The 20076-nt window shown below is 52.7% G+C and overlaps 1 protein-coding gene across 3 annotated transcripts; it reads right to left on the bottom strand.

The window, feature by feature from the left end:
• Positions 1-4829: 4829 nt before the first annotated feature.
• BMF (Bcl2 modifying factor) lies at positions 4830-18715 on the bottom strand (the record flags this gene model as incomplete). Of its 3 annotated transcripts, none has more annotated exons than XM_081086688.1 (3): positions 4830-4931; positions 16834-16997; positions 18427-18715. In XM_081086688.1, the coding sequence occupies 3 exons, from the start codon at positions 18713-18715 to the stop codon at positions 4830-4832; spliced, it is 555 nt and encodes a 184-aa protein (XP_080942814.1). The 3 variants fall into 3 exon arrangements, with proteins under 3 accessions (XP_080942814.1, XP_080942815.1, XP_080942816.1); XM_081086689.1 differs by having other exon boundaries at positions 16897-16997; XM_081086690.1 differs by lacking the exon at positions 16834-16997 and having other exon boundaries at positions 4879-4931.
• Positions 18716-20076: the final 1361 nt, after the last annotated feature.

Genomic DNA, 20076 nt, shown 5'->3' with positions numbered 1-20076 from the left:
AGAAGAGGCAGTTATTTGGCATTAAAAATAGACAAGTTTTGGCTTCCCCGCAGATCTGGGCAAGAGCACTGCAATTTCCAAGTGGAAACCCAGATGGATGGGGTAGGCCCCCCTCAGACTGACTCAGCTATTTAAAAAGCCCAACCGAAAATTGCATCCCCTTTCTGGGCCTCAGTTTACTCAACCATAAAAGGAAGAGGTTAGACAAGACGGTTCAATGTCACTTCAAACTCCCGCTGTCTATGGGGGGAGGAACTGGAGTCCAAGGCTGGCCCTCAGAGAGCCGACAGCTTCCTAAATCATGGGGCCCGGCGCTGGCAAGGCGCATTGGCCCTTTGGCTCCGGGCTTACTGCTGACAGGACCAGGGGTGGTTTTCCCCGAGGATTTTCAGAACTCTGTCAAGAGCTTTAAATTACCCTCTTGAATCAGACACATTGTTAATCCACAGAGAAATGCAAGCCAGGAAGTCCCCCTACAAGGAGCCTGCCTCCTGAGATGCTACCTGGATAAAAGCAAACTGAAGCCCAGCTTGACAGGGGTGGGGGAATGGAGGTGTGGGCAGGTCCTTTGCACACATTCCCTTGAACCCTGCAAGGCAGGCACAGCTGTATTTTACACAGGAAGAACCAACAGCTCAGAGACGTTACATAACTTGCCTCAGACCATTCAGCTGATGGAGGCTGGAACTGGATTCAAATCTGGATCCAAAGCCCATGTCTTCCACCTCCTGGGGCCTCTGCTGTGCTGCTTACTGTGTGGTCAGAAGGCTCGTCTCCAATCCCAGAGGGGAAGGGAACTCCTGACAAGCCAGGAGCCTCAGGGATAACTCAGGAGTGCAGCTGAGACACAAGTTAGGAATCTCAAATTCCCTAATGGGTCCCTGTTGCACTTTTACCACACCTTGAAACAGACCAGTTTTGCTTTAAATGGTTTTATTAAAAACTGTACCAATTGATGGAGGGAAGACACACACACACACACACACACACACACACACACACACACTGGAAGAACAGAAAGTCAAATACTCTGTACAGGTTAAAAAACAATGGGTCCCCATTCCCCTCCCTCTTTCCCTGTCTCTCTCCCAGAGGCAGAGTGCCTAGAACCCAGGGCAACTAATCTGGGATGAACAAAATGCTACATTCGCACTGGGTCTCCCCTGACAGCCCTGTGGACCCAGGGTGGCCGCCGGGCAATGCTCCCCCAGCAGGGAGAGGCTCTGGCCAACTGTGCAGAGATAAGAGCAGTGTGGACCTGGGACCTTCACAGGCTCTGAGCACCGTCAGCTTCAGCATGGAGGCTGGTGCATTTCTGGAAGGGCTGGGCTTCCATTCCCTGGAGGCCATTCCCTCCAGGCTCTAAGTCCTCACTAGCCCTGGCATGCCTGCCCACTGCCCAGTGTCCCCATGAGGCATCACAGGCTGATAGGTTCACCCCTTCTTAGGGCAAGTCTGGCCAGGGTGGCCTGCCACCAAGGGTCCCCACCTACACACAGAGGGGCCCTCAGCTTCCTCCAGCCTGGGCTGCAGTGCTGATTCCACAAAGCCCTGAGGGCAGTGGCAATTTAAGCCTGCCTGCTTCTGCTGCTCTCTACTCCCCCTACTCCCTCTTCATCAAGTCCCCCCACAGGCAAGCTTTCATGGGCAGTGCACTCCTTGGTGCCTAGGACAGTCAAGTGGCTCCCAGCCTCCTTCCCAGAAGACTTCAGGCAGATGGAGGACCTAGATGGGCCATCCCAATCAACCCCTCCCTGCCATGACCAGTCAGGAGCCACCCTTGGACAGGGCCTGGCCACAGGAGTCAGTGAGACAAGTCAGGTGGGCCCCTCTGAGCACTTTGAATGTGCCTGTCACACAAGCTCTGAAAACAGATCTACTCCCCTAAGGGGTTGGGGAGGTCATTGGGAGGTGATCTGTTCTGCCTCGGATTGAGCAGGGGAAGGCCACGGGACAGCTCTTCAGCAGCCCAGACTTTGCAACCGGCTGGAGAAGTCAGATGTCTGGCCTGGGGGGATTGCCTCCCCACTTCTGTCCATAGGCTTCCAGAAACCCCTCCTCTGGGGTTCTGAGTTGGAAGGGCTATTTAGACCCTGAATAAGCAGGCTTCCCCTCCTCCAGGGCATTTCTACAACGGGAGGGAGGTTTCCAGTCCCTCTCCCACCCCCATCCATCAGCAAACCACAAAAGCTCCACTAGTCTTCAGCTGGTTACAGGTCAGGACCCAGGTCAGACTCTCCCTCCCTCTCAATCGGATTCTCCACCCCCTCACAGGAGACAGCCAAGCCTCTGGGGGTGGGGGTGGGAAGAGGGGCCCAGGGGGAGGGACATGTCTCCTGAGGCTGGACTTGAGGAATGTTCAGACCAACTCACCAGGCAGAGGGAAGGGGCGGGACCTAGATCACTAGGCCAATTGAAAACAGCCAGCCAGGGGGAACCTCTCTCCTAGGGCTATTCTGGGAGTTACCTCCTTGGTTTTCTGGGGGATGGGAAAGGAAGGAAGTTTTAAATGTTGCCCTGGCTTGCTTAACATAGTGAGTTAGTTCTTGGCTTCACAGAAGATGGAGATAGTGCGGTTGGACCATCTTCCCCCAGGCCCCAGGCTCAATGTTCAGATGGGCTTGTCAAACTCTGGGCTCAGTTCTTAGCACAGGCCCTCCTGGGCCTGGCAGGGTCCCTGAAGTGGATGGCTTTGCCTCAGCACCAAAGTCTAGACCATTTATTTGCTCTCTCACTCAGCTCAGGTGGAAAGTCTGCCAAGAGAGGTTAAAAAAATGGTTGGTAGAAATAATTGTGGCTTTCTTGTGTGTTCCACTCCAGCACATGTACCAGCCGCTGCCTGTCGTAGCCTTGGTCCAGGGGAGGGGAGGACACCAGGCCCGCAGCACCTCGTGAATGACATGACACGCAGGGGAGGCTGGACTTCACGACGGTCAGCGTGTTCCGGAGCCAGTCCTCATGCCTGTTCTCTGGGTTCCTTCTTGTGAGTGAGAACCCATCTCCTTAGCAGACACACCATGGTACACACCCTGAGAATATAATTCTGGCCAGGAAAAGGTAATACCTCCAGAACATCCAAGTAGAACAAAACAAAGGCATTTGCACAGTGTGAGGTCCGTCTCCTCAGGTCACTCTGAGCCCACAGGGCACCTCATACAAAGGCACCTGTTCTCCTGGGGAGGCTGAGCCCTGCGCTGGGGCAGACAACTCGGCGAGCAGAGCAGGAGCTCGACCTTAGTCGCTATTACCTTCCCCTGCCGGTGCCCTGGTGCAGGGAACAACCTTCCCAACTGTACATACAGGGATCAAGGCTTCCTTCAACAGTACTGACACCTCCTCTTGGCAGAACTGGAGGAGCCGTGGCTGGTTCAGATGTGAGAGCCTCCTCGCGACTGCTCCGATTTCCTTGGGTAGCCCCGGGGTCTTCGCTGCCCAGGAAAGCAGTCTTTTCTTTGGGCCTTGCTTCTCTGTTTAGCACCAATGTTATCTTTTCCTACCTATGCAAAAATTACCATTTCATTTCTAGGTATCTGTTAACAGGTTCTGTTCATCAAATTCTCTGCCTGGTCAGAGCTGGCAGACTGGCTGCTTTAAATTCTCGCCATTCGCGCCACAGCAGGGAGAGAAGGGAAGTTCAGAGGCAGCTGCGATCCCGCTGAGTGCCAGAGCATGCCCTGCGGGCCTAGCTGGGAGCTGAAGGAAGACAGGAGACGTGCACCCAGCTCTGACGGTTCTGCACTCTCATCGTTGTCTATTGCTCAAAAAGACACAGGTCAGCTGACAAAGTCACTGTGCTGGCTTCTTCCTTCTACCTTTCATAGTAGGTGTGAATAAGGAATGGGAATAAGGAGGAGGAGGTATGTTGTTTCCAAGGAAACCAAGTGGTCTGGGTTCCTCTCGGGCTGACTCTTGCAGGAGGGATGGCCACTTTCCCAGTCCCACTGCAGTGCTGCCCCTTCATGCCCTACAGTGCTGATCGGGGGCGGAATGCAGTCTGTTGCTGGTTCTTTGGAAAGAAGAGCCCACAAAGGCACAAGCTGCTGATGACAGCACGTTGATTGGCTATTTGGCTCATCCACAGCTGACAGGCAGCCAGTTCTAGGAAGCCAGAGGTGGCAGTGGTTCTGTACCTCAGGATCAATCCTGGGGCCTCCAAGTGGGACCAAGTCAGATTTGAGGCCGACACAGAAGTTTGGTTCATTTTGAGGCATGTTTGCGGGGTCCTTGGAGAAACCCAACCCTCCCTGAGGTCTGCTGGAGATGACAGGGGCTGGGCAAGAATCCCTGAGCCCTTGGAGCGGGCACCGGCTGGGCCGAAGGAGAACCCAGGTAGAGGCTGAGTGGCCTAGCGAAGTGGCCATGCTCAGCTGGAAAGCCCCCGACCAAGGCCCTGGTGCATTGAAGCAGTGTGACCGTGCGGATCTCGGCTCCGTCCATGGCGGAAGGCTGACAGGTGTGGTGGGAGCAGGAGTGTAATCCAGCTTCCTATGGTTTAACTGAGTTCCTGTGGCTAAAATACAGTCCTCTGGCCAGAGAACATCACCACCTGGCCATCTTCAACAACCGCGGGCTGAAGAATCTGCTTGTCAGAGCCCTTGGGAGGACCCACCATCAGAGACTCATCAGCCTCCACTTCAACAGTGTTTGACAAAGGCCCCCATTCCCGGTCAAGGTCCTGAACAGGGGAAAAGGTCCCACTTGGGCATGTCTTATTTACACACAGAGATAAAATTTTAAGGTAAGAACAACAAAAAACAACTTCACATGACAGTGTCAGTCCTCGCGGAAGTCCTTCCTGTGGTGCCCCATTCGAAGAGGGCAGCCCAGCCTCACCTGGGCCCCGCCCCGTTCCTGTTCTCATCTCCATTCAAGGCGAGGTTATGCAGGAAGAGGAGGAACTGCCACCACATGCGATTTCGGTTCTGCTGGTGCTGAAATGGGGGGGGAAAATCAACGTGACTCCTCAGCGCAGCCTTAGATGACTTCTTATCATTTCCAATAAAAGTTTAGATCAACATGTCTGGGGCGGCACTTTAATCCTATCAGTACAGCAAAGGCGGGGGGGGGGTAGGGGGGGGAGGCAAGAGAAGCGGTGATGAGGGGGAGATAGCTGAGTCCTCCAAAAACAATTGCAGTTTTTAACATTAAAAAGAAAAGACCAGGCTCATTCTGCACTGTGCACAAGAGGATTAAACTTTTTCCCCTGCTTGCAGGATTTTCCAGAGTTTAGCCAAGTGCTGCTTTTAATCAGATTGGCTCCTGAGCCCCTCAAACCTCAGCTGCATGAACAACAAACTTTCTTCAGAAAGAAAGAGAAGTGCCCCCCTTCCTCCCCCCACTCCAAAGTAACACAGAGAACAAGGGGGAAAAGGGGGGAGCCTCCATCTGCAAGTGATTTGACACTGTGAAGGTCAAAGGGTTAATCTTCAATTTAAACCACACTGCTGAGGCAGCAAAAATCTGATTTCATCCAGTGCAAACACGCACACAGACAGACACACACACACACACACTTGAGCGCCTGCCCTCTCTCCCTTCCCAGCATCTCCAGCTCAGCACTGCCTGCCCTTTTTATAGCTGCTCTTGACAGTAAGCCATAAATAACCCCTCTTGGAGCGCTTTCCTACTGACTGGAGCCAATTAAACGTTAAGCAAGAACATACTTGAAAACAAAACAAAAACAAAGAATGCACACTACTCTGGAGGTCATCCCAGGTCCTACTGTCAGGCAGGGAAGCTGGGGGCAAAGGTCAGGGGTCAGTGGCTCACGGGATGGGGGCTGGTGCCCCACCCACACAGGTATATTTCCCTGGGGCCAGGAGAGGCCAGGAGGGGCCTGAGGGGTGCTGGAAGAGGCGGTCTTTGTTCTCTCTTTGTCTGCCAGGGCAGGACTGGGCTGGGGCCCTCTCCACAGGGTTCTCAGTGGACAGGGGAATAAAAACCTAGTGTGCAGAAAGAAGCCAGCACAGGCTGGACTTGTATTGCTGCAGGGGCCCAGGCAGCAAGGGCCAGGGGAGCTGGAGCCCTCTCTTGGGTTTTTAAAAAATATATTTTTATTTATTTCAGAGGGAAAGAGAGATAGAAACACCAATGAGAGAGAATCATTGATTGGCTGCCTCCTGAATGCCCCCCCTGGGGACTGAGCTAGCAACCCAGGCATATGCCCTTGACCGGAATCGAACCCTGGACCCTTCAGTCCACAAGCCGACGCTCTATCCACTGAGCCAAACCAGCTAGGGCTCTTGGGCTGTCTTTAACCACACAGCCCTGGCCGCCACCAGGAGACTACTAGTCAGATAGGAAGAGGATAGGGTAAGTCAGCAGCAGAACTGGAAAGTGAGTCCAGGCCTCCTGCACTCCCAGAGCTTCGCAGGTACATCTGGCCCGGGACAAGCCCGCAGGCTGCTGGGTTCCCTTTCACGCTGCCTTAGGCCACTAACAGAAGAGAGGTGAGGTGTCAGCTCAGGCTGACCTCAGAGCCCTGCCAACCCAGGAGAACAGAATGCCCCATGCCTGTGGCCAGAGTACTCTTTCCCCTGCAGAAGGAGGACTGGAAAACAAAGTGGAGGCATAACTACTGCAGGGAGGGGCAGGAAAACCGGCCGTGCCGCTGAGGAGGCCTGGCAGCGGCTGGGGAGACTGATAGCTTCCTCGCGTTTTGTAAACAAGGATGAGTAAAAAGAGGAAACACACCCGGCTTAACAAAATCTGGTTATAGTAAAACAGCGTGAAAATGGACTCAGCTGCAAACCTGAAGACGCAGGCCTGCAGCAGCTGGGCAGAGCACCCCCACCCCCACCCCCAGCTGCTGCCCAGGACAGGTGCAAAGGTCATGTGCTGGAGCAGGAGGAGATTCCAGGAAAAGCCCGGTCCCTGGAGAGGCCAGTCTGCTGGAATCCCCAGTCTCCTCAGGTGCCTGTTTGAAAAACGCCAAGTAACAATAACAGCCGTGATAATAACAATAATAGTGACACTGAGTGGGCGAGGCTCTGTTTTGAGTGTTTTACGTCTTCCTCTCAGGGTGTGGTCCATGGACCAGCGGCTTCAGCATCATCTGGGAGCTTATTAGAAATGGACAGCTACTAAATCAGAGCATGAACCTATAAGAAGATCCCCGGGTGACTCTGAGACAAGTTACACATACATTAAACTCCTTTGGTCCTCTCAACAACGCAATAAGATAGGTGTGTACTATCATCCCCATTTCACAGATGAGATCATTGAAAGAGTTGGGTAACTTGGCCACATAGCTGGTCAGTGTCAGGGATTGGACTGAGTCCAGACTATTTGACCCTAGAGCTGTGTCCTCACCCACTGTCACTATGTTCCGAGTACCACTGCATCTACCTTTCTTTATACCAAATCTGACCCTTTATTCTCCCTTCTCTGAGTCGTCTCCAAACAGCAATTCAGCCAGGGATGGGAGATCACTATTCCAGGATTTGGGACCTGGCCCGATACCATTTCTGTAGGCCTCAGTTTCTCCCTCAATGCCTCTAGTAGAGGCTACCTGCTGCCTTGTCTCTGGGAATAAGGCAAGGCAAGCAGCCTCACTCCCATCACCGGGGGTATTGGAGGGCCCAGAAACAGCTGTGGGCCAGAGAGTGCTGTCAGATGGGAAGGCTGGGGTCTTCTGGGAAACACAGGCCGGCCCAGGACAGGTGGGCATGCAGGCCCACCCTCAGGAAGGATCAAGGTTCTGTGCCTCGGCCTGTGACAGATCTCAGGGCTCATGAATTGGCAAGGAAGGCTTTGGTCCAGGAATCAGAGGACCTGGCTGTAGCTGGGGTCTCCCACCAGCCTGTCTGTGAGTCCTCACTCTCCTTACAAGTGAAATGCAGGCTCCCAAGCCTGACTGCATCACAGAATCCACTGAGGTGCTACTGTAAATACAGAATCCCCGGGCCTCACCCAGACCGACTGGGTCAGAATCTCCAGGGAAGGGGCCCAGGAATTTGTATACTAAACAAGCTCCCTGAGTGATAGTTTAAAAATCAGAAGTTACATTTATTGTATATTTTAGTCATAAACGTAATTGCATGTTAACTGTAGAAAATTGGAAAACACAAGGAAAAAAAAAAAAACAGGAGAAAATAAAATCCCCCATGATTCTACAGCCTAGAAGAAAACACTTCGTGACCTGGTGTTTTCTTCATGCTCTTTCAACCTCTTCCCACCAGAGCGATGCCTTGGCCAACTCAGGGGTAAATCCTGCCCAGGTGGTTCTACAGCAGCCAGGCCACAGACAGGCATTTGGAAACCACTGAGGTGCTTCCCAGCCCTCAGGTTTGGTGATTCGGAGTTTGTCATCCACAATTATCTTCAAGATTACAACTCAGAGCTCCAACAACTGAATCCAGTTAGCCTGGTGGAGGGTCTGGGTGGGCCTGGAGAACAGGCTGCCCCGTACGGAGTTAAGTCAGTGGCGGCGGCAGCCGTGAGGCCAGCAAGGGCAGCCTGGGAACCTGCTTATGCCCCGGCAGCCCTTTCTCTGGGCATAAGCAGATGCCACACATACGCCACTTAGCTTTCTCCTGCCACAGTTGCAGCCTCACAAGGCCCTTTTCTGAAAGGAAACCAAGCTGCCTCACACCAAGAGAATCAAAGAATGCTCTGATTTTGAGGAGCAACAATAAATATTTTTTTAAAAATTAAACAAAAGGGCCTGACGAGAAAGGAAAGAAAAAGGACTTGAAGGGAGGCCAGTGAGAGAAACAGTGAGGAGGAAGGAAATGAACATTTTGCCCAACAGGATGAAGTACACAAAGACACCAGAACGCCAGAGAACCTGGATCCCTCCAGGAGAGGGTGTGGAGGAGAAGGGGAGAAGGAAGAGGGAACCAGGAAAGAGTGTGCTTGGCCTCGGGCTCTCGGCGTCTTGGCACAGCAGCAGGCACATAAACTCAGATTAATGAGTGCAAACCCCAGAGCAAGGCCCAGCTCTCCCAGACTCGGCCTGAGCACCTCTCAAAATATGGGAGCTTGCCCTAGTCCATTTGGCTCAGAGGATAGAGCATTGGCCCATGGACTGAAGAGTCCCGGGTTCGGTTCCAGTGAAGGGCACGGTACCTCGGTTGCAGGCTTAATCCCTGTGCAGGAGGCAACCAATCAATGTCTCTCTCACATCGATGTTTCTCTCTCGGTCTCTCCCCCTCCACTCTCTCCAAAAATCAATGGAAAAATATCCTCAGGTGAGGATTAACAACAACAACAACAAAAGTATGGGAACTTGCAAAGAATGGAGTTCCCAGAATGCTTAGGCAGGTGCCCTCAGGGCTAAGGGGTTGGGCTACAAGGCATGGGAAGCTGGTGGCAATTTAAGCTTACACTGGAAGTATTCAAATTCAGTCTAGAGGGTGGGACCAAGGCATGGAGGGAAAGAATAGAGGTGAGTGCCCAAGGGAAGGGGTTCAAACATGGTGGGTAATAATACTGTCTTCAGGTGAGAGAGTACAACCAGGCATTAGAGGCCTAAGGTTTGTCTTTAACTCAGTCCCACTTTCTTGCTATGGTCCGGGGATGAAGGCAGTTTTTTTGACAAGTGTGCCAGTTAGTGAGGACTTGTGTGCCAGGCCCTGTGGCTAAATGGGCATTTATCCTGTATAACGGGGAACATGCAGGGACCCACAGTAGGTGTTCAACAAGTATACACTGGACTGACTACAGAAAAGTCAGCCTTGCAAGATAACCCACTTGTCTGAGGCCGGGAACAACTGATGTCTGGCCAGGTCTAAAGATGTACTAGATGTGATAGTATCAGCCTCTTGCCTGGGGAAAGGCCCAGCCAGTAAAAGGCTTTTTTTTTTTTTTTTTTAAGAGCTAGCTGTGGTGTCTGACATGGTTGGATTACACAAATCAAACTCTGTTTCATCCCACATGGCCTCTGCCCTAAGCACAAAGAGTGTTCCCTGCCCTCCCCAGATAAAAATCTCCCTCTGCCTCTCCCCTTCGGATCCAATTCACACCCGTGGGAGGGGGCAGGGGGCTGTCACCAGTGTTCCAGATGCTCCAGCAAGAGCTAACTCACCTCCACAGGACTAGACAGGACTAGAGGAAAGAGCAAGGCTACGCCGTGGCCCTGCTTTAAAAGAACACTGCGCATCTACCAACCAGACAGCAATTACTACGTCTCATACTTAGAACAGAGCACTCGATCTTCCCGTTTGCTCCTCACAAAGATCTGGGATGTGGGAAGGGCAGATGTTATCACAGACAGGGAAGCAAAGGCTTAGAAAAGTTACCCCAAGCAAATTAGTTAAGATAGTGGGTTGTTCAAACCCCTGACTTCTGACTCCAGAGTTAGGTCCTCGCACTAAAATATTTCAGTGTGTTTATTCACATGATGGAAATAGTATTAACCTTCAAAGCGAATCACAACTGGACTGCTCCCCTAGTATGTTTAAAGACATTGTTTCCAGATCATTAACTATTTAGTAAGGATGCTGTGGACCAGAAAAAATAAACCTTTCAGAGGCAGAGCTAACTGAAGATCAAACAGAAATAAAGGTAAAACTGGTCTGAAATTTTAACTTCAGATCATGTTCTGAAACCATGCTCCGTTTCTTTAAAATGCAGAACTCTACATACTCTACTTTCTGGGGAGACACTCTCTATAACGTGGCATTCGCCTACCTTTTCCCTTTCTCCATCTAAACCTACCCCGGCCAGGCCGTAGGAAAGAGGCTTGCCGCTGAGAACCAGGAATGGAGATGAGGGAGGCTTCAGGAAAATTCCACTTGCAAGCAGTAGGGAAGATACTTTTATTCAACCCAGCAAGCTTTTATCAAGCACCCAACTCAGCTAAGGTTTACGAAGGATACAAAGATGAGCAATGCAAATCCTGTCAATTATTTTACAACCTGAAGTGGAGAAAAGCAAGAACCCAGACTACGGTGAGAGGAGGCAGAGCAGGGTCGAGGCAGAGAGCGGCACACCATCGCGCTCTCGCTTTCTAGCGTGTGCTGCCGCGGAGCAGGGGTGGGCTCGGGAAAACCCAAGGCTTCCAGCCCAGACACTTACGGTGGAACCTGGGCACACTGTCTCGTGTCTCTGGGTCTCACTTTCCTACAGGACGGGCATAATGGGGTCTAGATGCATAAGGTGGCCGTGGTGACCGAGAGAAAAGGCTGTGTAAAGCAGCGGGCCTGGTGGCTGCACCGAGCAAGCTCACCCCTCCTGGGGGGCACAAGGGGAACCTGGGCCACTTCACTTTGCTGGGCTCTTCCCTCAACACGCTCTGCTCAGCGTGCCCGTCTGGGAGCATTATCTTCCGAACAGGCTGATCAAGTCCTGGGGAAAGCCGTGACTTCTCACTCCGAGACAGGCCGTGGCGGCCAGGGACAGCTGGGCGCAGAATTCCAGGCTGCCATGCGGAGCCAGGGATTCTGAACCCCCAGTGGGTCCACTCTCCCAAAATGCTTCTGACCCAGGTACTCAAGGAAAGAGCCGTGGAACGGCAAAATGGGAAAGGTAACAATTCTCCTGCCGCCATGGCCGGTGTTGCTCAGTTGTTGGGCATCGTCCCGTGCACAGAAAGGTTGCCAGTTTGATTCCCAGTCAGAGCACTTGCCTGGGTTGCAGGCTTGATGCCTGGTAGGGGGTGTGAAGGAGGTAGTGAATTCGTTTCGCTCTCGCATGCTTTTTCTCTCTCTCTTTTTCCCTCCTCCTTCCTCTCTCTCTGAAAATCAATTTTGAAATATTTAAAAAAAAATAATTCTCTCTGCCAAGAGCTTCCTCAGCTCAACCAGCAGTGCTAACAGGACGCTGAAGCCACAGGCCACCACCATGGCAAAAGGGCAGCCTGGGGCCAGCAGGTTCTCAGGCAAAGACAGGAGGGCTCCCTCTAATGCAACTGGAGGACACTACCTTCAGCCACTGGGGGCTAGGGGTGAGGGGCGGGCTGGGTGCCGCCCAGGTCCCCAGGGCGAACTGCTGAGGCCCCTACCTCACTCCCCTCCGGGAGGGCTCTGTGCTTCAGTTTCCCTCAGTCTGAGAACAGCTCCATCCAACTATCAGGCAACCTCTCCAGAGCTCAAAAGGAACAGTGGTGTGTGTGCTCTGGTCAAAGGCAAGGGAGAGAGGGGATCAAGGAGGGGGCAGGCTTGTTGTGGGTCTACAAGGCTGTGGAGAAGGAACCCCAAGGTTCTGACTTGGGGCCTTTGCAACTGGTTGTTCTTGTCCGGGCCCTCCTCCCCACCGTATCAGTGACTGTTCTCCTTCTGGTCATGGAACATGCCCTCTTGGTAGCCAGACGTGGATCAAAAGGCAAACTAGACATTTTTCTTTTTCTTTTTTAGTGCCTCCCGCCACCCCTTCCCTCATCACCCCCCTCCTCCAAGAAAAACACACACACAACAAAAGCCAACTCCCATCTCCATGGCGAGCCTTGGTGGGGAGGGGATGAACTGTCCGTAACTACAAGGCCCTTCTCCTAGAAAAGAGAGTAGTCAGGTGCAGAGTTGTGTGGGGAACTCGGCCTCTAGTCAGCCACGCTGATGACTCATAAGCTAAATATAGCGAGCGATATAAACAGAGCCAGCCACAGAGCAAACACAGGGCCCCCAAGCCCTTGCCCTGGCTCTCACGCACGGCAGCTTTCCACAGCCCCTCCCTCAGCCTCACTCTTCCCAGGCACTGTCCTGGGTGGACCTCCCACTCCTGGGGCAGAGGCTGGCTCTGTTGGGGCCCTTCTCACTTTAGGGCAAATCTCTGGGTTTCCTGCCCAGGGCTGTCCCATCTAAAGTCTGAACAACCTCACTAGCCACAGTCTAAGTTCCAGAAAACCACTCGCTAACAAGGAGAGCATCCCAAAGGGTCAGGAAGCAGTCAGGGGTTCCCTGAACAAAGGATCCAGGCTGCTGGCAGAGAAGCTGCTAGTTAATACACCGTGCAAACACCACCCTGGGCACAACTGCCCAAAGGGCTCCCCAAGAACTATAAGGGCAGGTCCAAGTGAAATCCTAAAATCATCTTTCAACACATTTCCAAAAGTGTTAAACTGTCCATTCCTTACTAGTGATATATCTTACAACCAGGACCTGCCTCTTAAGTCCAGGGTCCTTTCTGTGATATTGCAATTAAAGATGATTTCAACTGAGTGGCTGAATTGTTTCTCAGATTTCATTTTTCAGAAAGTCTAATTACTAGTCAGGGAATTTCCAAATCTGACTGTTCTGAATGGAGCTACTCCTTGTCCAAGTGAAAAAGTCATTTCCAACACGAAAAATTCCAACCCTCCTTTAGCTTTACTCAACAGTCTACAGTAGCTACTTTTTTGGAGGATTCTTGGCTTCTTAACTTTGCCCCAAAATACCACCACAAATTTAAAGATGGCGCCACTGGGACAGGAGACTTTCTCAAGGGGAGGGGACACTAGCTACCGCTGTCCATTCGTAGGCCCACGCAGGAGGACACCGTGACAGAGCGGCCATGAGCTCAGTGAGGAAGCAAACCCGCACCTCCTCTTCCCTGCAGGAGCTGTACGGACATGGAAGTAGTGGGGCACGCTCACAGAGCCAGAGTCAGGGTAGGCCACCGTCAACAGTCTGCAGCCCGTCAGATGACAGAAGAGCAAAGAGGAAGGTAGAGTGGGTGACCAGGTTTGGAAAGGCTTTTACCTCCATTCACTCTGCCTCCAAATCTCTTGTAGCTTTGAAGACCCTCGCTGACACTGACCTGCCTCCAATTCCCTGCTGGTTGGTCCAGAGGAGCCAGCGGAGCTGATCACTTGAGTGACCAGGCTAGACCTGCACGCTCTCTGGGAAATATGGCCAGCATACACTGACCCGGGAGAATCTGCAACCTCTTCAATCCGGGGTCATGTTGATGCACTCAATTTGCCATATTGCCAGAGTGCTATAATGCACTCCCCATCATCATACCCCCGCCCTTGGCTCCACATCTCCTAGGGAGAAGATCTCCCCTGATACAGAAAAAGAATAACTGAGGTTCAAACCAGGGACAAAAATCAGAGCTCACACTGCCTTCAGGACTCAGGGACTAATGGCCACTGTCTGGCTCTGTGATACCATCCCAGATCCAAAGAGAAAGAAGATGGCCAGGCCCCTTCAACTTCTTCTTACCTCTTGGGCTGTCTTTCGTGGCTCTCTAAGCTCAGCCTACAATGACGGGGAATGACCATCACTCTCAGAGGAGAATGTTCAAGGCCAAAGCTCGAAGCTGAACAGTTGGGACACCGATTTCTCTGCACAAGACAGGCAGAGCGGAGCTCAGGGAGCAGCGTGATGGGTGGGGTGGGAAATGTTGAGGGCTGATCAGGGTTACAGAGAGACAGAAGTAAACAAGCATTAGAGAATACCTACTGATGTGCCTGGAGTTTTCACAGGTATTAACTCACTTAACCTTTCAAGTAAAATTCCGTGGTATTAGCTCAAATTTACAGAAGAGGAAAGAGGCTTGGCAAGGTCAAGTGACTTCGCAATGGCTAGCAGGTGGCAAAACTGGTATTCAAACCCGGGCATTCTGACTTTATCCTCAAAGCCTAAAGACTTAATCCTAAACCTTCCAGGGCCTCAGTCTCCCTGCCTGTAAAGATGAGGGAAGGCAATAGGGAAAGAAGATAAAGGATAAGAATGTAGGAGTGTCAACAGTACTTTTTAGATATGAAATATTAGACTGTAGTTATGTAATAATGAAGTTCAGAAGATGACTAACTCCTTAAAACTAGCTGCTAAAAGATCCTATGTGTGCAATTATCCTAGCCCTTCCCCCAAGATGAGCCCCCCCCTCCCGACCCTACCCCCCTCACCCCGGTGAGCAGGGTTAGTGAGGAGGAGGGGGTGAAAAGCAAGAGGACTTCGCAGAGTTTCTTTGTAATGGAAAATTTGGGAAAACCAGAGGTAGCTGGCAGGTGGATGAGGGGCACAGAGAGCTCTGGAGCCAGTACAGGGTGAGGTGCTGAGCAGGGAACACTTTTTTACAGTTAGCTCTCCTGCTCTATCCTTCCTCCTACCCGGCTGGGGTGGCTCTGCTGAGAGGACAGCATCCTGTCTAGGTCTGAACCATGCCCTCAAAGACGCAGCCCGGGGCTGGAGGAAAAGATGCCAAGCAGCAAAGAGCAGGGTCAGACCTTGAGATAAGGGCCGCCTCCTCCTGTTCAGGACTGAGGCAGGAAGAAAGGGCGCTAGGCTGTGGTCTAGCCCTATCCTCCCAGCCTGCTCCCAAGCCTACAGGAGCTCCCCAGATGAGGGCATTTTCTGGGAAACACCTGTTGAAAGAGACCAGGTCTGTTGAAAATGAAAAAAGCTGCCTTCCAAACAATACTTGAGATGAGTCTAGGAGACCCAGAGCCACTGTGTCATCCATCAGCTCCAGCACCAGGACTGGAAGCTGTGAGCTGGACTCAGCCACAGGCCGTACACCCAGGCTAGAGTGAATGGGCAGGAAGGAGGCCAAGAGAAAGAAATCAAGAATCAGAGTGAGTCCACACATGGACTGAAGGGGAAACGCTAAGCCAAGTTTCCACAGAAAAATCAAAGGACAGACTAGAAACGAGTTTGGGGCCAGAAGAGGAGGCCAAGCTGCCTTATTATCTAAGCACAGGGCCACCCTACCTTCCTGATCTCTGAGGGACTAGGAGAGCCCACCAGGACCAGTTCTAGACCCAAATTTCCCTCAGAACCCTTTGGCAGAAGGCACTGGCCATATTTAACTCTTGATGGCCTGTTCTCAGGAGACCCAAAGTCAATTTCTCCTCTCCCTGGTGCTAGCAATGGTTTGGTCTTTGAGTCCAACTATCAATAGCTCTCCTCAGGCCACCTGAAGTGACCCAGCTAACCTCAGGGCCTTGCCCAATCAAGATGTTATTTATTTTCCTGATTTCCAGACAGACAGACAGACAGATACACACACACACACTTATCCTACGGGCCAGGGACACTATCCCAGAAGGAGGGAACGTGCTGACTTCCAGGTGGCGTGCCTCTGCTTCGGCGACGGGTATACTAGCACCGACCAGCCCCAGCCCTCTCCCTGCTTGGCAGCCCTCCAGAAAGTCAGCCCAGAGAGGAAGGGTTAAGTGCCTGGGGGCCGCCCAGACAGGGCTGCAGAGCAGGGCAGCCTACTTCCCGTGGCACAAGGGCTCCTTCAGCACGAGCCTGCCAGCCGCCGCCTTTGTTGATGGACTCTGCCACATGCTCCACTGACACGGGATGCCCCGCCCTGGCGGTGCTGGTGCCAGGCTGCCGGCCAAGCACCCGGCCGAGCGCCCGGCCGCCGGTCTGGAGAGACTCCCCGAGGTACACTCTCCAGAGTCCCAGGCCCCAGTTCCCAGACAGAGACAATGAGGAGCAGCCTCCCCAGCTGGAAAGTGTCAGGTTACAACCGGTTCCACCACTTTCCCCCACTCAGCCCATCCCTCAGCCTTGCTTATTAGGTTCCCATTGCACCTCAGCCAGACACCCCCAACTGTCCAGTTTCACCGCAGCACCCTGGAAATCTTCCCCTTAGGTCCATAAGGGACAATCTCTCAACCCAGGCCTCAAGAAGACACAGTGTGTCAAGCAAGGCTGCAAAAAGTCATCCCATTTTCCAGGAAGGAGGGATAGTGGCATCTCCCAACAAACCATCTTATGGAGCCTGAGCTGAAAGTGGGCAGATAACCAACTTGGAGCGCAGAGATGAGGGCAGGTATGCTCATCCAGTAGGGCCCATCCAGTCCTCAGGAATCACAGGAGTCAAGGCCAAAACTCTGGGACCATATTCTTGAGATCTAGCCAGACAGGGTTGCAGAGGCAGGCCCCAGCCACCCCCCTACCCACCCACCCAGCAGACTCAAACCTCACCCCCCACCCCACCCCAAGGACCCGTGCCTACTTGCTGCATTTGAAGCCGATGAAATTGGTCGGCAATACTCTGAAGCTTTCTGGCGATCTGGATCTCTGCTCGATGATGTTGCCACTGTCCTTCAGGGGGCTGCTCACCAAGGGGCAAGCCTGCAGGGAAACTGGCAGGGAGAGGGAGCCGGTAGCCAGCATTGCCTGCAAGGACAGAGGGCCCACATCTCAGTATTCTCCACAACCGCCCCTTCCTCCCCGTGCCGAACACTCCTGGCAGAGACCTGGGGTTGAGGCCTTATCAGGGCAGTCTGCCAAATTTGGACAACCTGACTCACTAGCAAGTATATAAAAGCTGGTGCTGGGAGAACAGAAGGGAATGGTCCCAGCCCTCCCTTCGGTTTTACATTCGCCGGCAGTGCCATGGTAAAAGTAATATGTATGGGTGAACGTGCCAACTTTCTGTCCTTATTTACCAGGCTATGCTTGACCATAATTTATTATTCATGTAGTAGCAGGTTGAAGCTCTTCTCTGGAAAGGCACTGGAGGCAGCTCTCCAGAGTTCCTGGGTTGAGCAAAGCAAGGGACAGAGAAAGAGAAAACCAAAATGTGTCTTCACTTATTAGTGCAGCGCAGGAAGGTTGGTCTCAGGTCCTAACGCTCTGGGCAGTGGTATAAAAACTAGGGAGCGAACACTCAGACCCACAGAATAGCTAAGTTCCTCTCTGGAAGCAAGACCTCACGATCAGTGCTCCATACTTACCAAGTGCTGGCAACTGAGCTGCCACTAGGGGCACCCGCCTGCCTCCGCCCTCCTTCCCCTCTTCCCGCCAGAACTGTGGTGCAAGAATTCCCTATGGGTGGGCTCCCTCTGGGAATAACGGCAGCATCTCCCCAGTCTGTCCATCAGACTCAGCAAGATAGCCTCTGAACCTTTCCCCTCTCCCCATGCGCTATTGTGCTAAAAGTAGAAAACAGACTGTGTGGCTAACCCTGCCTTTTTGCCAGAGGAGGGCATACAGCTCATAAAACAAACCATTTAAGTCCACAAATGAAGGGGTCTTGTCCTATTGAACCTTGGAAAAAGCCCCTCTGCTGGCATTGAGCCTAGGCAGTCTCAACCTCTTTTTCCAGTTCCCCTTCCAAGCACAGAAAGTCCCAAGTGACAAGTGGGGGCCACCTTCTGCCTTCAGGAACCTTCTGTCCCAGAACCAGCTGGGTTTTTCCCTTCCGTGTCGACAGCGAGTCGCAGATCCGCGAACCTTCTCCAGAGCAATGTCAGCCACTTTACGGAAGGACACATACGGCTGCACCACTTTACTGGCCACAGGATGTAACAGCTGAGGCGCAGGTACCCTCTCCAACCCAAGGAGACACCGTGGACCCAAAGATCCCTCCAGAAAGGGACAAAAGAGAGGAAATGATGGCAGGGCGCTCTGTCCTTCCTGGCGCTCAAGGAGCGCAGGTAAGGAGCAATGACAAGCAGAAAGGCAACAGGTGAGAGCTGAGGAAATCAATAGCCCCTGCTGTTCAGTTTGGGGAAGGAAATAGCAACAGGCAGGTTTGGGGAGGGAAAGTCCCCTCTTTTCCCCACGTCTCTATGGGAGGAGTCCTGAGGCTAAGAGCACTCACCATAAAAGAGTCGCTGGGGTTCCTCGGTCACCCCACAAGGCAGCATGACACCCTGGCTCGGGGAGGCTGGACTGAGGGTCTGGGTGGCCTTGTCTTCCTGGCTGATGGGTCGAAGCCCAGGGCCACAGCAGTGGGTGAGAGGGAAGAGCTGCAGACGGCTGAGGGGGCAGTCCAGCTGGCTCTGGGCAAACAGGTCAGCAGAGGGCAAGCTCCCAGGCTGGGTCCCCAGCTCATCCTCTGGCTGAAACACATCATCCTCCAGCTCCTCCACACACTGAGGTGGCTCCATCTCCCCTGTTGGATGTAATGAGGCATCCAGGATGCTATCCCTTCCAGGGAGTCCTAGAGGGGGTCCTCCCCTGCCCTTCCTTCTTCTCTCTTCTTATCTGTGGAAGTGGGGCCAGGTACTGATGACTGATAACCCTGGTGATACAGTGCTGCCAAGGGTGACACCTGTCCCCACATGCGGGCTGCCTCACTGTTCAGGGACTCTCCATACTTCTTCCTGAGCTCACCCACGGCCACCTCCCCCCAGTCTCTTCTTCTGACCCAGCTGGTCACAGTCATGAAGTTTGCTCCCAACTCTGAGCAACAGCAGGGGTATGACCAGCTGCTATAAGCGCTCAGGGTACCTGGGGAAATGTCAACGAGACGAGCCTCTGCGAGAGAGCAGAGGGTGCTGTGTGGCTGACTGTACACACAGTGCTCACAACACTCACTCTCTCTCACCCACTCTCTCACGCACTGCCCTGAGGAGTAACCAACCACCAAGTCTAAACTGAGCTCCAGGCTCAGCAGTAAAAACAAAAGCCAGCCAGCAATCCTTGGACAGCCAGGTTCCCTCCAAACCTGCTAGGCCCCGCCCATCTGCCCATCTACTCTAGTCTCCACCCCCAGCTTGCTCAACACAACAAACAGGCTCCCTGGTGTGGTAAGAGTGTGTCCTGGGAGAGAAAGGGAAGAAAGACCCAAGTTAGTCATTGCAGCTGCCCTCTCAGCACTGTAGAGCCGTCTGCCCACCACAGCTTGGCCTAGAGGGTGGGTCCAACATCCAGCAAAGTAACTGACCTCCTCCAGCTCAATCTACTCACTAGTCTCCCTGATTTCAAACCCTTTCCCACAGCCTACCACTCCTGCCAGTGCTGAACCTTAGATTGGTACGATCTGCCTCACAGGAGGAAGTGAAATTTTGCCCTTTCTCTGTGACCTCACTCACTGCCAAAATACTCAGGTTGTTGATACGAGTTTCTTGGTAATAAAGAAGTTCCTCTTGCTCCACCTGATGACTCTTGGAAGTCTGACCTTGGAGCCACCTAGCATCTTGAATTCCCAATCCAGCCCCCTACACACTAACTAGGAATCCCACTGGAGCAGCTAGAAGCAAAAAACCACCTGAATAATTAAGGGTACAGAGAGACAATGTTTGTCACTGCCAGATTCAATTAGCGATCCCCTGGGAATTCTGCTTCCCAGTCTTTTGCCTTTGAAGAACAAGCCAAATGGTCTGTGGGTTGGTGAAGTACTTAAAGAAATCGCAGTTAAATTCAGAAGTCCTGGCTTTCCCAAATGCAAGCCGTCTGTCTCTCTGTCCCTCTATCCCACCTAGTCCTGAAGCTATGGTCCTATCTCCCGCCCTCTTCCCTGGAGAGT

Source organism: Myotis nattereri, assembly GCF_964212035.1.
Source record: "Myotis nattereri genome assembly, chromosome: 1".
NCBI classification, from domain to species: Eukaryota; Metazoa; Chordata; class Mammalia; order Chiroptera; family Vespertilionidae; genus Myotis; species Myotis nattereri.
This window is presented reverse-complemented; position numbering and strand designations above follow the sequence as displayed.